The following is a 16,849-nucleotide window of genomic DNA, read 5'->3' on the forward strand; positions in this document are numbered from 1 at the left end:
GTCCTGACCATGTCGAGGCCCAGCATCATCGACGGCAACACTTTCGTCCGCTTGAAGCGCCCCCCCAGCGAGTTGACTGCGCAGTCAACGTTAGCGATGAAGTCGACCTCGCCTCGTCCGCAGGCGCAGACCCAGGCGCAGCCGCAGACGCAAGCACAGACGCGGACGCGGACGCGGAAGCAATTCAACTGCCCCGGATGCGATCACAGGTTCAAGTCCCGAACGCGCCTTCTGCGGCACGCCTTCGAGTGCGCCGTGCAGCTGCAGTCGCAGACGCAGACGCAGACGGAGACGCAAGCGCAGCCGGCGTCGCCGACTTCAGCTCCCCAGCCCGAGTCTGGCGAGTCAGCGATCCCTCGGTTAGCACCGGCGTCGTTCACGCCCTGGCCGCCGGCGACATTCAAGCCGGTGCCGTTGTTGAAGTTCACGCCGTTGCCTTTGCCTTATCCGCCCGCGCCAGAGTCGGCGGCCCCGGCAGCAGGAACCGACAAGCACTCTGAGCCTTCCAAGAAGGCAAAGGGCCAGGGGCCCGATCAATCGCACCGCACTCCTGACCATTCTGGTCATTCCAGTTCCACCGATCCGCAGCGGTCCAGCCGACCCTCTAGACCTCCTTCCCCGAGCCAAGCGGCCGATCCTCCCGACGATAAACGCGACGGTACAGATGACAAATGCGAGGGCGCCGGTGATGGACAAGGCGGACGCGAGCCAGGCCACAGTTAGGCAATGCTGTCGAGTTTTGGGTGCTGGGCGCGGGAGAGGACTGCGGCCTGGCGCCGGGGCGGCCCAGCGGCGGCCCAGCACTGAACATGGGTTTCAGCAGGCGGAACGCTTTTTGGTTATGGATTATGTCGTCAGCAGGTCCGGCAGGGCCAGACTCGCCGACTGGCGGGATTCCAGTCGTTGGAAGTAGTCGAGCGAGATGTTCATTCCGCATAGATGAGCTCGCGCTTGCCGCCATCTACCGCATTAGGCTAGGCATTCATCAGTGGTATTAGTTGTCCCGTTGGATAGGCGAGCAGTTATGCCGGCGCTGCATCCGCTGGAGCAAGTCTGGAGGGTGCGTATGGGCGCCAGTCACACGACCTAGATATTTGGACCGCGCAAGCATTATAATACCCTCAGCTTTGGTTGGCTGCCATTATTTCAGGTTCATTCTGCAGCACATGTTTGTCCGGAAGAAGTCGCTGCAGTTCAAACCCTGGCATCCCAGCCCTGACTCAGTGCCGCCAGGGTCCCACCTGCAGCGCACAGACCCCAGGCGCAAGTAGGTGTCGCACTGAGGCAATTTGCATAATTACATCTATCGGTATATTTTACTGGACTTGCGTTAATAACATATGCCTGGGCCACCCTTACAACCCGACATCACCTCAACGCTTCATCAACTCCCAGTCTGTGTTCACCAAGTTTCACCACCACCATAACCACCATCCCAAATCCCCAAGCCCAGCACCCCCCAAGCATGGCATCCGCCGCCATCGCGCGCTTCAGCCTCATCTTCTACGCGCCCCCGGCCGCCGTGCAGGCCTGCAAGGCGGCCATCTTCGGTGCCGGCGCGGGCCGCTACCCGGGGACGGGAAACTACACCGAGTGCTGCTGGTCGGCGACGGGGACGGGCCAGTTCCGGCCCGGCGACGCGGCGAACCCGCACATCGGCAGGCCCGGCGAGCTCGAGGAGACCCCCGAGGTCCGCATCGAGACGCTGTGCGTGGGCGAGGATGTTGCGAGGCGGGCCGTCGCTGCGCTGAAGACGTGAGTTCCTTTTTTTTTTTTTCCCCCAATTGTATTTGCCCGGAGGGAGGGAGGGTAGAGATGCCCCTTTGCGTGGCACGCGTAATCGAGCTTGTCGCTGAGTAGGGTCCCTGTTAGTGCTCATCCCTACGAGGAGCCGGCGTACCACGTGATCAAGCTGGAGGACTTCTGAGAGTATTTGAATGGAAGGTACCGTTATCCGGGTTTCGTTGCTGAACCTTTGGGGGATTTGTAAGGAGTTTATTCCTAGAGCATGCTAGAGGGTCTGCAGATAATTCGTTTCCTACGATGCACTAAAAACGCAGAGAAAGAAACAAGGCTAGACGTGGCTTGTTCTTGCTCAAGCTCAATCCTATGGCTGTTTTGGCAACGACCTGGCCAGGGGGATGGTTGGTCGGGATGGTGGCCCTTTACTTAAGCAGCGCCTCAGGCGCAGACCTCAGACAACGTATTTTTTCTCCCAATCGCGCGACTTGATTTCAGAGCCTTGTCGGCGAACACTCCGGTGTGACCAACCGACAGTTGACGGTCCGTTTCCTATGGCTACAATATGCCCAAGACGATGAGGCTGGCTTGGCGGTCAACCACAGCCTGTTATATGTCATGCTGCGAACAGGGAGCTATGTGTCTATGCAGGCGCCCTGAGTTGGGCTAGACATACGTGTCCGGAGCCTCGTTTCTCTTTGCGAATCCCTGACAGCTGAAACTTCGACCTTGACTTCGGTCGTCAAAGCCGAGGGGAAGTTTCCCATCTTCCTCGTCCAAGATTGTGCCGTTGTTTCGAGCCACCGACCGTCATGTCGAGATTGAGGCGAAGCATTTCAAGCGTCTTCCGGGGAAAGAAGGCAGAACCGTCGGCGTCGGGCAGCCTTGGTCCTCTCTGGGAAGACGCAGAAGACGAAACCGTGATTTCGACGTTGGCCCACGAAGATGCTCTGCACGATCAGCAGGTCCAGCAAGCTGTAATCCAGTCTCTCCGCGACCGAAACATGACTCTCGAACAAGAACGAAACTCGCAACAAAACTCGCAAACCGCGGTCTTGCACCTGAAAGAGCAGCTGCGTGTGAAATCCGAAGAACTCCAGAGCCTACAGCGAAGTCTCGCCAACCTCCAGCATGACAACGCTAAAGTGCGGCAATTGGAGGTGACAATAGAAAATCTAGGACAAATGAAGAAAAACCTAGAGGAGAGACATGCCCAGAGGGTTGCCGAACTCCAGGAAAGGCTGAAGGAGTATCAGGTTTTGTCCGTCAAGATGGCCGAGACCCACGCTCAAGTGCAAGAGAGGGCCAAGACGCTCGAGGCCGAGAACCTTGCCATCCTGCAATCCGCCGATCGCCCTATCGTCGAGGTACAACAAGAGAAGATAAAACTGGAGAAAAAGACGAAGGCTCTGGAGGCAGAAATTGCCTTGGGGCGATCCGAGCGCAGGGAAGAAAAGCGAGCTGTTGCCGCCTTGCAAAACCGCATAGTCATAGCAGAAGATCAGAACAAGGAGCTGATGGAAAGTGCGGCACTCGTCAACCAGGAGTTGGAAGTTGTCAAGGCTGATTCGGACTCGAAACTGACGCGGATGGCACAGCGTCTCGAGGAACAGCAGCAGAGGCATGATATAGAAAGGGAGGAAGCGTCTCGAGGCCTGGGAAACGAGCTGACACCTCGAATAATCTTGGTCCACAAAATATTCTCTCAGAGCTTCCAGGCCGCTACGGTTGGTGATCGGGCGAACGCAGCCTCGTTTCTGCAGTCGTGCTCTCCGGCAATGCTGACGAACCAACTCCTCGACATCCGATTTGATACTCAGCAAGCTCGACGCTTCGCTGAGAGCGTCGCTGCCGACGGACTCACAGTCCTTCCCTGCGACCTATGCCAGCTGCCTAGGTTCGCTCCGAAGCCCGGCGCCCAGCCCCGGCTCCGTGTCAACGAGTTTGCCAGGCCGTCACAGCGGACTAGTTGCTGCTCAAAGTCCATTTGCACAAAGTGCTACCTGGACGCGCTTACGAAGTCGCTGGTCACGGACTGGTGGACACACTTGGGCATGGAGAATTGGATGGTTTGCCCAACGCCGAGCTGCAACCAGCCTCTCCCAGCCAGCCACCGAGGCGGCCTCGAGAACTTGCTTCGACAATTGGGCGACAGGGATACGGAGAATAACATGGCCATGTGAGTGCCTGGGCCGATAGGAATTGCGTAACTTGCTGACGGCGTATAGGTATGATCGCATCCTGGCTTTCCGGGCTGCCTTGAGCCAGCTGAATCCTCGGCCGAGCGACGAGGCGTTGGGAATTGCATCCGCCTTGCACACCCAACTCGCCTCTCTCGGGCCGATGCACTCGTTATTCGAACCTGCGTTTAGGGACACGGAGCCCGACGAGACCGGCCGGGTTCCCGCTTTCAGGCCCGGAAAGATCTGGATGATTAGTGTGGACCACGGCGGCGGTAGCATCCGAGTCCCACTGTTCGTGCGATTCTTTCGGCGACAGAGAACGGGCAAAGAGTGTACGGTCTGTACCGACGAGATCTTTGACGTTGAGTTCGGCTCAGTAGAGGAATGGCTGGACCTCTGTGCGGGTTTCCATGGTCAGTGGATGTGGCACATCCTGCGATTCCCGGCGAAGCTGGGGCTGGAGTGCAGCCACGAAATCGACTTCTGCACCGGCTGCCTCGAGAAGCATATAGATTCGCAGCTTGAGCAATTTGGAAGGAGCAGATGCGACCAACTCGCTTGTCTCTCGGATAGGTGCGGTCGTCGACTGTCGTATGACGAAGTCCGACTATACGCCAAACCGAGCACGTTTAAAAAGTGAGTGATGTTTACGCTGACCGACATGTCGTTGGGGACCTAACACAGATGACAGATACGACCGGTATCTGAAACTCAACGCGCTGAGTCAGTTGCCCAGCTTCCGATGGTGCCTTCGGCCGGACTGCTCGAGCGGCCAGCTCTATGACGACGATGGACCGCCCGACCCGCGGATTCACTGCGAGGAGTGCGCCTTCGAGATGTGCTACCGCCATTCGATGCCGTGGCATGAGGGTCAGACCTGCGATCAGTTCGACAGCGTGAGACAGCATGGCGATCCAGAATTCCAACAGACGCGAGACTGGATTGCGCAGAACACCAAGCCATGTCCGAACTGCAAGGAAAACATCCAGAAGGGCGAGTACTGCTTCCACATGACGTGTAAGTGCCAGAGACACCAGTAAGCCGTGGTTGGCTTGTCACTCACGACGCAATAGGCTCAAGCTGCCATTTCGAGTTTTGCTGGGAATGCCTGGCAGATTGGAACCTCATTGCTCCGCGGGCCGGCCATCACAACCAGAACGCGCATGGTGAAGGCTGCTATTTCCGCTTGAACGGACTGACGCCAACCCAGCTTTCCGGGGTGAATCTACAGGAAGCTTTGAGGCGGCGATGATGAGTTTCTCCATGTAGAGAAAGGGACCCATGATGATGATGCTCGCTGACTGCCTCGGGGACGGCAGACATAAGGCACTCAGAGCGTATACGTAACTTATGATCATGTTTAGAAGCAGGTACAGGTATTGGTACAATAAAGTCTTGTGTAATCGCGAAGCAATGGACCTAAGTGTAACGGGTTGTAGGACCCAGGTCGGCAGCGGGACGGAGGCACGGCGGTGATCAGTCCTACTGACTTATACGAGGTGGCTAATTGGCACAGGTTCCGACAGAGAGTGCGGTCGCGACAGAATCGCTAAGGAATTGGGTAGGGAACTGTCTCAAGTAGCTTCTCAGTCAAAACGTTTATTAAGCCCCCCGCAGGGACCCTATGGGACCGATTGACTAAGCTAGCTGCAGCCACCAGAAAGAAGGACTCGACTTTTTAATGAGACGAGAGACACTCAATACTCCGGAGAGTTGTAGTCTTTGGGAACCTCTCGGGTCAGAAACTCGAATGGTTGGGCTCAATTTACAGTGCATCGGCAGCCACGCTAATGTATCCTGCCAGTTCTGCTGGCAAATTGGATAGAAGAAATTGACCAGTCGGTCGGTACCTTCACCACTTATCAGTGTCGATATAGACTCAACAACCTTTCCGTTGCGAGTCGCATCTATCTTCTCGAACCGCATTGGAACCCGTCAGTTGAACGACAAGCCATTGGCAGAATCTTACGCCTAGACCAGAAGAAAGAGGTGAAAATCATTCGCTTCATCATGAGTCGTTCGATTGAGGAGGTATGTCCCTAACATCACCGTAGAATTAACCTCGTTGTGCTTGGATCTTAGCTCATTCTGAGTTATCTAGACAGTTGAGTTGTGCCAAAAGAAGAAACCCCACTTGGAATCTGGAGGATTTAACATCGCCCAGATATTTAGGAGTGAGTGGTTTGGTTGAGGCTTGGGGAGGTGGTACCTAGACTGAGATACTTGAAGTGTACTGGTAATTATCAGGTATGTACTGTTGTACACACCAAGTTTGTTTCTTTCTTTCTTTCTTTCTTTCTTTCTTTTTCCTCTTCCACTCCCTGCTAATCATCCTGCGTTTTGCTTTTAGGTCCCATTGTATGGATTTATGGATATGTGGCTCTCTCTCTCGAAGCACGGTGGTGTGAAGGTAATATCAGAACCACGTGACGCGTATTACTTCTCGCTATCTACCTAAGGCTCGATTTGAAGCTCTTTTTGTGCTTATTGACTGACAGCATCTTGCTGTACATACCTACGAAGGCTGCCGGGGCGGACGGAGGACACGGTCGGGCCACTTGTTGATGGCGCGGCGGTGCATTTATTGGTCAGGGCGGCATCCTTGGGGGTTGCAGTTAACTAGAAGAAACCATGCATTTGCCACCTCGCAGCGGTCGCTTTGCGGGAGGGATCCGGCTGGCCTCCCGGCCCAGGAAAATGGGCCAATCGCTTTACCGTCTGTCCGGGCCGAGACCCCACAATGCCGGGGCCCACCGACTCCGGCCGCGTGAAAGAATCCGGGTCCAATCGCATCGGCTTGATTACGGTCGCACTCGGTTTGCCAAACACTCGTTCCGAGGCCCATTTCGAACCCTAGATCGAATCCAGCACTTCCAGTTCCATCGCAACGACGTCGGTTCGTGTACGCCTGTTTCACTTACCTCGGGGGCCCGTGGTTTCCAATGAAATTATTTTAACATCCTCAATTCTCTCTAACCCCAACCCCGTCCATAAAAGGATCATGTCATGCAATATCTATATCTAGCCAGTCAATCGCTAACACAAGACAACACCCTGCAACCATGGAGCCACGTTCGCAGCCCCGCCCTCAGTCTTCGGCGCCGAGATCCTCTCCGTCTCCGCCGCGCCGGTGACGAACCTGACCGCGAGCGTCCACTCAGCACTCAGATTCATCCAGCCCTCCATCGCCGCGGGGAATCTATCCTTCTGCAACGTCACCGTCACGTACACCCACCCGGCACCGACGACCGAGTCCACGTCGAGACCTAGCTGCCGGCCGGGCACGACGATGACGACTAGAACGGGCGGTTCTTCGCCGGCCGCTTCTACCTCCGTTACACCACCATGACCGGCGACGTCGCGGAGGGGTACGCCACGGACGCCGGGCTCAGGTTAGGCGCGGACCCGGATGATGCGAGTTGGTGGGTTCCCCTGAGCCACGGGAATGCAGATCTACACCGGCTCGAAACTTGGGATTCGTGTCGCTGAACGAGCAGGTTAAGCTGCGCTGAGTCCGTCCATTCTGACTGCATATTCGAACCCCGGTTGACGGAGGCAAAAAGGCCATCATCAGCAAGGGCATAATCACCACCATTTACCGTGTAGCCCCGATCTATTCCTACTGGAACGGGTGCCCCCAAGGCGGACGCCAGGGCCTGAGGCTCGCGTAGCAATATTCCCACTGCGTACAACGGCATCGCCGCCGGGGCGCCGGCTCTCGAGATGCCCGAGCTGGCCGCCAGTAGCCGATGAACATGATGGGCGAGTACCCGGACATGTGGCGAGTTGGATGCCATCACCCAGGCCGCCACAGCCACCTGCGACAAGCCAGACGGTGTGGTTGACGGCGTCGTGGCAGACGTGGACGCCTACCTACCGTGCCAGCCAGCTTCGACCCGTTCCGGCTAGTCGGCACGACCGCCGATTGCCCGCAAACCGGTGCAAATCAGCGTCGCCGCGGCGACCGTGGTGAATGCGACGTGAAGAGGCGTCGTGGCTGGGGCGGGAAGGCAAGTCTGGCACGGCTTCGGTCCTGGCTCGGACCTCACAGGAGTCTGGTTGTACCGGATGGCATTGCGGCCGCTAACTGCTCCAGCAGCGGCGATTGTGTCGGCCAGCCGAACGTCCTCGGTAACACAGTGGCTGCGGTTGTTCGTGGCAAAGGACCCGAGCTTCGAGATCAGGAATCTCCCGCACGAGGAATTTGATTCTCTGGTTCACGCCGGGATTCAACAGTACGAGTTCCCCGTCAGTACGAACGATGCCGACCTGTCGAAGTTTCGGGGCGCGGGAGGCAAGATGCTGACATTCCACGGTCTGGCAAGTAACCCATCAGAGTCCGTTTGGCAGTCCATTTCCCGACACTCTTCACCCTGGGACGATAATGCCATCCCGGCCAAAAGCACCGAGGTCTACTACGAGGCCGTCATGTCGCTCCTGCCCCGATGTTCACAGCTTATACCGGTAATTCGAGGTCCCTGGCCTCGCCCATTGCTTCGGCGGTGGCGGGGACCAGCCCACTGCCATGTTCGAGCAGCTGCGCACGTGGGTAGAGAATGGGACCGCACGGGATAGCTCGCCCATTAGCTTTACCGACTCTAAAGGGACAAACAGGAACCACGTCTTGTGTCCTTTCCTGCAGAAGGCTCGATTGGAAGAGGGCTGTGGAGACGCGACAGCGGTAAAGTGTTGGTCTTCCTCGACGAAGCCGGGTTTGCGAAACAGGTTATTTCGCAAACAGGTTATTGAGCGAAGAACTGTAGATGAGTTGCCGATAATGATCGGGTGATAACGACCAGAGAAGATATTATCTCATCATTGTCTGGTTCTAAACGTCGTCTGATTCAAGTGTCATATTGATCAGAGGATTCCAGCATCTTGTTTGGCGCGTCAAGCCACTCAGCCCAATACGACCCGAGGTGCGCAGTAATGGATTCGATGAGGAAGCGTCCCGCCCCAACAACGGACCAGTAGAATCTCGCATTGTGCAATAGCATGGCGTAGTACGCCAGTATAATGAGAGCTTCTGGCCTTCGTTGGGCCAGGAGGTTGACGTAGTCTACCGATACGCGGACCGGCCACTCCTGGACGACTCTGACCCGCCGATACGAAGACAGATGAAGGTTACGCTGGTTGTCAAACATCTGCTGCAGCGTATCAACTGCGCGACTGTACACTTCGGTCTCCATAGGTCCGAGATCACTCCGCTGAATCAGCTCAGTGAGGGCAGCACAATCGTCTCCTCGGTCACTCGTGACATATGGAGGCCCCATTTCCTGCGCCATCACCGAGTCTGGACCTTGGTGTTCGCGGAGCTGCGCCAAGATGGAGGGATGAGACCGGGTCACAATGGTTCGGATGCCGCGGTGCAGACCCAGACAGTGGACGAATCGATCGAGAACGGTGGGAAAGTCAGTTTGAGAGGAGAAGGTATCGAAGAGGACGTGCTGGCCGAGCAAAGAGGAAAATATAAAAATGGAGAGGGAGTCCTTCTCCTCAATGTCAGGCTGGATGGCGTTGAACTGCGCCAATGCTCGTGTTTGAAGCCGAGTTGCCTCTCGGCGGTAGAAATCCTGTGTAGCACCCTGGAGTGTCGTGCTCTTGTGGGCGGCTGCCACGGCGAGGATCACGTCCATCAGATAAGGGGCAGCAAACCCCAGGTTGACAGCCAGCCCCAAGTAGTCACGGCCCACCCACTGGCTATCATGGAATGCATCGCCCATTCTGTGCGTGAAATGGTGCATCAGCTCCAGGTGGCAAAGGCTGTAAGACTCGCCAGTCAGGCAAGGAAGGTGAACGTGCGGGAAGTCGCTCGGGGACGGACGAGGACATCGATGCCGCGATGAGGGAGATTGTGATGGCGACGGACCGACGGACGGTGCTGGTGCCGATGCAGGTGCCGAGGCTGGTGATGGCAAGGCCGCAACTTCGGCGAGGTATGAACACTGGCGATGGGATTTGATGCAGTTACCGCATGATGGACGACGCTCGTCGCACTTGACGCGCCGTTGTTTGCAGACCTTGCAGCCAAATCTGGATTTTCTGTGCGTTCGACGGGATCCTCCGTCTGTGGCACTCTCCGTCGCACTGGCCGACGGTTCGTCCATGTCTTGATTGGAGGTTGAAAGTGATCAATGACGAGGGATGAATGATGGAAAAGGACTCGAGGCAAGACTAGCTACTAATAGAACTTGGAAGGTCCTGATTATCACTGGGAAAACCGCTAGTGCAGTGGCTTAGACGTGGGGCAGTGTCAGGGTCCGTACCAAGGTACCCCCCTGAAGCCCAAAGCTCCCGCCTATCACCTTCTATCGTAAATAGGGTGGTAGGTAGCTACATTCGCCGCCTGGTTGAGTCCAGGTTTAATTCGGCCATCAGGCCCGCAGCGCTCCCTTGGATAGTCAACGCGAGGACGTCGCTGGTGACGAAGATTCTTGTCAGCCAGCGCCGCCTAAAGAAAGAATCTTTTTCTCCGTCGACACTACGGATCACTCGAGAGTGTGTCATATAGATGGAAGTTGCAAAAGGCACCGGGGTAAGGAGGTTAAATGCGCTCCGGATGGCGTATGGCATGAGCTTGGCTGTGTTGTTGTGAGACGCGATTCGAGTAGCGCAGTCGATGACCTGGACTGTGTTTTGTTTGCCGTCAGCAAGCTTCCGGACGGGAATCGGGGTAAGTGCTCTCTGGGATCCTTACATGGGCCTCCCACGGCAAAGACGGTGCAGAACCAAGTCCGGGTTCTCCAAATGCTCCATGAGACCGCCACTGTTGCGATGAGGAGAGTGCCAGAAGTACGACGGCCGCTGGGATAGAAGGAAGTTATTTCCAGAGGTAGTAGTCTCCGCTGCAGGGCTCCGATTTCGCCATTTTGAAGAGGGCGCCGAGAGGCGGATGCTCGTGTTCAGGATAGATGGGGAAGGCAGGCTGGGGCGCTTCGTCTTTGGTTTCCCAACGAGTGAAGAGGAGGCGGCATCCTTAAGAACGTGGCAGTCTTTAAGTAGGAACAAGAGAACAACAAAAAGCTGCTCGGATTCTTCAGGGCTTCTCGTTCCCGAAGCAGGATCTGTCAGAGCACTCATCAGAGCACTCACTTACCGAGTCGTTGTAGGTCCTAGACTCTTGGTTGCGTCGTAAACACCCCTGTCCTGGCAAGTCAGATCGTGTACGAGTCGTACCTGAAAAAACGCCATTGGCTAACTGTCTCTAGGATGGTCTTGGTCCTAATGCTGCCCACTTGGAGCCAATCGCAATGACATCTATACGAATGGTGCAATACGGATACGGCTAGGCCCACCTTTTGAGCCAGAACTAACGGAGGGTTTAAATTAGTAGTATATAGGTACCTACCTAAGTTCAAGGTACCTTTTGCTGTTCCTTCCGTAGTTTTTCCGTCCTCAGTTTCTGCTTATATGTGTCTCTGGAGCTTTCTCATATCTCTGGGTACCAGGCTTAAGAGCGAACATCGCGTCACCATCTCTCATAAACCTATTTACACCTGGTATACATTGAGATTGGACTGAACGAAAGTCATGTTGCTGTTCATGATGCCCCTGACAACTCAAAGCCGTTCCAACGGTTGAGCTAAGGCTCTGCTCGCGTCTAAGGCCTCCATACATTTGCAATTTTCAGAATAACATCTCAAACTTCACTCGAGGAAAAAGAAGGAATAACAAAAGTTAATATATTCAAAAATTGTTTGAAGTGTGCAAAATATTATAGAGCCTCTTTTGGGCGCTAGAGGTCAGTTGTGGCACTGATGGTGCCTGAGCGGATATTGATACACTCTCGTTAGATCTCCTTGGCTCGCTCGGAGTCATATCCCTTACTTGCTAGGCACGCGAGTGGCGTCACTGCTACCTGGGAGGAAGGCCGGCAAAGTGGCTGGTATCATTCAAAGCCAGATCCCATGTATTAGCAAGTCCGACGTTGAATGGGTTCCAGATGAACTTTTCACGAGCCAAGCTTCTTCGTCGTCAGCAGTGGCAGGGGAACAAAAAGCCGGGACAGTTGATGCCTAGATCCTGTCGGAATTCCAGACTCCCAATGGAAGATCCGGTCATTGCAGCCCACCGATGTCTCACTTTAACGGAGATCAATAGCAGAACAAGTGAAACAAACGATGATGGTTGACTTGATCCAGATTCGCCTCACCCACATCCGTGCGGCTACTCCCGGAAACATTGTCTCGCATACTCAACATCGCATGAATAACTAATGGTGTGATACGATAGAGTGAGTGGCCCTCAATACTGAGTCGGAAACTCTTGTTGGTGATCCGACAAGGCAACTAATCACTGGACATAGTGTCTGCGGTTTAAGACAATGAATCTTGAGCGAAGCTGATGACGCTACCATGTCTCCAGTGAGTCATCTCCAGCAGTAGATACTCCGCTAACTTCATCATCGAGCTTCCAAAGACCCTTTCCCATCCCCAGGTCCCCCCCTTTGACCACCATCTTGCGGCAGCCACTCGGTGGCCGCCCTCAAATCCCCGAGACTTAAAACACCCTTCCGTCGTTGCTTTGCAACCCGCCGGCTGACCTCTTCTAAAATGTCCCAACCTCTCGTGTTTACGTGCGGTGGCTGTGGAGTAAGCTGGCCCGCCGCAGGCTATTCTCTATACAGAGGGCCATATGCCTGCCTCACCCCCGCTTGTGTTTGGTCGCCAGTCGCCTACTGCCCTGATCCGGCGGCTCACAGCCAGACACCGGGGGGAGCTACGGCAGCAGAAGGAAACGAAACCCCGACTGAGGCAACTCCATCCCAGAACAGCGGAGGTAAGCCGAGTCATACCCCACCTCTTTGCGTTCCCATCACGAAGCTGCAGTTCTAACGATGGCCCGACAGAACATATGACCTTTTCATATCACCGCCGAAACGGAGACTTGGAGGAGACCATGAATATAACCTTCGATCGCCAGTGGAACCCCAACAGCGGCGGCGAGCAGAGCCGAGCGGACGCAGTCCCATGGGCTGCGGGCATACAACTGTTCCAAGGCATGCTGTCCCTGAACCTTCCTCCCAGTCCACTTACTGGGTATTCTCGCAATATGGGAAACAGCCTTCCTGTGAGCAACCAGAATAGTGGAAGTAGTCGAGGCAACGGAAGTCATCAACGGACTGGGAATAACCAGAGGAATGCACGTGCTCCGGATAACAATGGGGACGGTCGGCGAAGATGAGACGGAGAGGTCGCGGCGGGGTGTAAAGGCGGATAGAGCGGAAGTAGCAGAATGGAATGCAACCGAGGCTGGTTCCAGTTTTGATGAACCACCTCTAAGACACCGCCCAATATCATCTCAGTCCCCCCACTCCAACTTGACAAGGAGCCAGGAAGATGACGTCGTACGACTGGTGGGGATCAGCGCATAGATGGCTGTGAGCAAGACCGAGAGCCGATGCTCCGTGCTTGCAATGATGCCATGCTGAAGACCACATGATTTGGACCCGGGTCTCGGTAGGGATGTTTCCTCTCTTTATCGTCAGTTTCCCCCGTGTCAGGGGGGCAAAGGGGGGGACGCGCGGGGCGGGGTGGAAACAGACAGTTTTGCAGGCGGTGTAATTATTTCAGGGGCTTTCCCGCCAGATATTCAGGGTCTCGGTAAACTAACTGGGGGAGGCTCTTGGCTCACGGGGAAAGGAGGACGACAAATGGCAGGGGACCTAATTTAATTTTAGCGCAGGAGCTACTGCGAAGTTGAACGGTCCTCTGGCGGGCTAGGCGGTCTAACGGCAGTCAACGCAACGATTCACCGGCACGGGCGGGGCGGGACGGGTGCCTGGTGATCAGGCCGCGGCGAGAACAAATAGCAGGTACGAATAGGGCCCCCACAATCGATGCTAATGCGACCGGCTTGCGGGAATGACCAAGCCCTGCAACGCACAGCATGCGGCTCCGCTCCCACTCGTCACATAGAGAAACATGCTGCCCCAATCGGCTGCTCTTCCGTCCACAAGGACAAGGATAGGCAGCCATGACGCTGCATCCGCCGACGCCCCTGGTAGGGTTTGGGATATCGAAGCTGCCTGCATTGGCCGGGCGATGAAATACCCTCGAATTGACGGGAGGCCACTCTGGGCGGGAGCGGGAGGGTGCGAGCCAGACGACCTACAGACAGACAATAAGGCAGGGTGGATCTTTCCGTTTCCGTCATCTCCCCCGCCCCCGAGTGCCTGCCAAGTTTTGTGATTTTGTGTGATTTTTGTGACAGAAATACCGGGCTAGTCCAGTTCTGGGCGCATGCAGGCCGGGGTTCCCCCCCTGTGTTACTCAGCTCTGCGGCCTCCCAACCTATGGCTGGCTTGTTGGGGGAATGGCCGCGCAGGGCTGTGTAACTTGATGTCCTGTTGACGGTTTTGAAGTTTTGACAGATCAGAGGAAAGGGCCATCACAGCCCACATTCGAAGCTATTGTGTAGCACTGCCAACCCCCCGGTTCGGGACTCTCGCATGTACTCTTGCATGTGCATGACAGATGCAGAGAGATTGGCCGCCGTGTCCACTCACCTCTCGACACATGTTGACCATTGCCCCATTCGGTGCCGTACTTCCCAACTGCTCCAACCTGGAAACTTCTGCCCCCATTTGTTAAGCTGCGCGCAACGGCCTTGCACGGTCCGGTCCGGCGTCTTGCTGAATCAAAATACAAGACAAATGCTCCCTGGAATCCTGGAATCCTGAAATTCTGACGGATTGGCCTGTCTCCCCTCTTGTTTTCCTTTTCCCAACGGGCCTCTCGAGCGAATTCGAACTGTTTCGCAGCCTTCAATTGAGCGCCAGCCGTACACCCGTCTCCAGTTCGCTGACGAACATGACCACTGAACCAAGGCGGAAACGCTCAGAATACGCCTGGAATCTGCCCATTCGATGGCCCCAGTCCCCGACGACAGGAAGACTACAGGAAGACACCAACCTCAACATTCATTGCCTAATAGGTCCGACGTCGTCTCCCAGGACTGCCCTTACCCTTCTGCAGGGCAAGCTCAGCTGTTAGTAGTCGAGCTGCAAGTGGGCAGGTCGACTGGCCTTCCTTTGGACCACCCATTCCCTCCCATCACTGGGTACCTACCTGCCTGCTCGTGTGCAATGAACTTGCTTGACCACTCGGGCAAGAACAACTACCTGCAGGCGCACGGCACCTTCCCAAATCCTTCCACCCTCAGTCCTCCATTGCTCAGGTTCAGTCAGACCGGCGAACTCATCTCGCCCCGACCCGACCTCCCACGCTCTCTTCACGATAGTACCTAGACTCCGGGTCTACGCACCACACACTTGTTTGACAGGTCTCTTTTCACCTCGTCTTGTCTCGCCTCTCTCGTCTGCAAAGACATATCTCTCTCTTCCTGTCCGTCATGGACAGCTCTGACGAGTCTGATGACGGCCGGGGCGCCATCTCATTCCCGGCCGGGAACGACGACTTCCGCGAGGCCAGAAACACCTGTGCCCGAGCCTGCCGTCAGTTCAACGACACCCCCGAAGATGCCCCTCCCGAGCTCCGAGTCAGCCGCTGGCTAGAGTAAGTGTCTTCCGTGCCGTGCCGTCCTATCCCTCCTACCCCTTCCCGCACACACACATACACACACACACACAGAGAGACACGCACGCACCGGTGACTCCGCCCCGACTGTCCACCCTGATCCCCTGTCGCCTCCATCCCACCACGTCTGACCTCAATCCCAGCATCGTCCGCGGCCCAAACCGCAGCCGGACCAACCAGGACGGAGCCGTGACCGGCGAGATGACCTTCCGGGACCCGACGTGCAAGCCGCAGGCGCCGTTCGTCAAGCCGCCCATCTACATGGACTACGGGCTGCGGGTCCGCATCGGCAGCACCACCTTCATCAACCGATACTGCATGATCATGGACACGCCCGTGGCCGACGTGATCATCGGCGAGCACTGCAGCATCGGCCCCCACTGCTCCATCGTGTCGGTCGGGCACCCGCTCGGCGAGGTGGAGCGGAACACGAAGCGGAGCAGCACGGGGAAGGAGGTCCGCATCGGGGACGGCGTGTGGATCGGCGCCGGGGTTATAATCATGTGAGTCCAGTCCCTTCGGGCCCTCCCTTCCCCTGGTGATGACCCTTCGCCCTGCCTACTCTTTGTCGACTTGTCTCAGGGGGGGGGGAGAGAGAGTGGAACTGCTCTAACTTTCCACGAATATCCAGGGGCGGAGTCACCATCGGCAACGGCGCCGTCATCGGTGCCGGCTCCCTGGTCACCCGGGACGTCCCGCCCAAGACTCTGGCGTATGGGGTCCCGGCCAGGCTCGGCAAGATCATAAGCGACGACGAGGTCTGCAGCGTCGCCGGTAGCGTCGCCACGCTAGACGAGGCACTCGCCGTGGGCGGCGGGAATGGCCTCGATCATGTTCCCGGCGGAGACCCTCACCACCACTGGGATCATCTGGGGAGGAGTCAGGGCGGCGGCCGCCGGGTTCGGCGCCGGTCTAGGGAGTCGGACCAGTCTAGGGCCGAGGTCGTCGCGGTTATGGCCATGATCGTCTCGTGCGTCACGGCGCTGGCAATGCTCACTGTGGCGTTTATGACTGCCAGGCCGCAGGCTGGCGGCATCTGAGCCGCATAATCCTTATTCTTAATGTTAGAGGGAAAAAGTTGCGAGAATCCCTTTCTGTTGGTAGAGAGAGGGCTGGCGATCCCTTACTGCCTCTCCTTTTCTTGCTCTACCTTTTTGGCGTCGGGAACGGTCGGGGGTGCTACTGAGGCAGCAACATTGGTAATACGATTGCCTGGTAGTTATTATTAGACCAGTTAATGGAATAGAGGTATCAAGCTCACCAAACAATTCCGATATGGAGCGGCTGCGTTGATGGATGCCTTATATCCGTCGAAGCCGTTCAGAGAAGAGGGAGGTCTCCATTTGAAACGGTGAAACCGGACCGGACATGCACCTTCCAGAGTCCTCT

General features: G+C 56.3%; 6 protein-coding genes across 6 annotated transcripts; 5 read left to right on the forward strand and 1 right to left on the reverse strand.

Moving 5' to 3' along the window:
- Window positions 1-9: 9 nt before the first annotated feature.
- Window positions 10-723, forward strand: QBC33DRAFT_514974 (uncharacterized protein; the record flags this gene model as incomplete). Its single annotated transcript, XM_060426065.1, has 1 exon — window positions 10-723. The coding sequence occupies one exon, from the start codon at window positions 10-12 to the stop codon at window positions 721-723; it is 714 nt and encodes a 237-aa protein (XP_060283632.1).
- A 742-nt stretch (window positions 724-1,465) lies between these two features.
- QBC33DRAFT_558900 (GTP cyclohydrolase 1 type 2/Nif3) lies at window positions 1,466-1,927 on the forward strand (the record flags this gene model as incomplete). The annotated part of the gene is made up of 2 exons (XM_060429920.1): window positions 1,466-1,755; window positions 1,873-1,927. 2 exons carry the CDS (start codon window positions 1,466-1,468, stop codon window positions 1,925-1,927), a joined length of 345 nt encoding a protein of 114 aa, XP_060283633.1.
- Window positions 1,928-2,436: 509 nt separating this feature from the next.
- Window positions 2,437-5,279, forward strand: QBC33DRAFT_586704 (uncharacterized protein). The gene is made up of 4 exons (XM_060431490.1): window positions 2,437-3,919; window positions 3,969-4,559; window positions 4,615-4,940; window positions 4,997-5,279. The coding sequence occupies exons 1-4, from the start codon at window positions 2,553-2,555 to the stop codon at window positions 5,173-5,175; spliced, it is 2,463 nt and encodes an 820-aa protein (XP_060283634.1). The 5' UTR covers window positions 2,437-2,552; the 3' UTR covers window positions 5,176-5,279.
- Window positions 5,280-7,837: 2,558 nt separating this feature from the next.
- Window positions 7,838-8,633, forward strand: QBC33DRAFT_68183 (uncharacterized protein). The gene is made up of 2 exons (XM_060432988.1): window positions 7,838-7,937; window positions 7,975-8,633. The coding sequence occupies exon 2, from the start codon at window positions 7,992-7,994 to the stop codon at window positions 8,496-8,498; it is 507 nt and encodes a 168-aa protein (XP_060283635.1). The 5' UTR covers window positions 7,838-7,937; window positions 7,975-7,991; the 3' UTR covers window positions 8,499-8,633.
- On the reverse strand, window positions 8,542-10,323 carry QBC33DRAFT_68178 (C6 finger domain-containing protein). Its single transcript, XM_060432987.1, has one exon. The coding sequence runs from the start codon at window positions 10,028-10,030 to the stop codon at window positions 8,768-8,770; it is 1,263 nt and encodes a 420-aa protein (XP_060283636.1). The 5' UTR covers window positions 10,031-10,323; the 3' UTR covers window positions 8,542-8,767.
- Window positions 10,324-15,060: 4,737 nt separating this feature from the next.
- QBC33DRAFT_68225 (putative maltose O-acetyltransferase) lies at window positions 15,061-16,244 on the forward strand. Its single transcript, XM_060432989.1, has 2 exons — window positions 15,061-15,439; window positions 15,604-16,244. Exons 1-2 carry the CDS (start codon window positions 15,276-15,278, stop codon window positions 15,965-15,967), a joined length of 528 nt encoding a protein of 175 aa, XP_060283637.1. The 5' UTR covers window positions 15,061-15,275; the 3' UTR covers window positions 15,968-16,244.
- Window positions 16,245-16,849: the final 605 nt, after the last annotated feature.

Source organism: Phialemonium atrogriseum, assembly GCF_030411735.1.
Source record: "Phialemonium atrogriseum strain 8032-3 unplaced genomic scaffold QBC33scaffold_12, whole genome shotgun sequence".
In the NCBI taxonomy this organism is placed as follows: domain Eukaryota; kingdom Fungi; phylum Ascomycota; class Sordariomycetes; order Cephalothecales; family Cephalothecaceae; genus Phialemonium; species Phialemonium atrogriseum.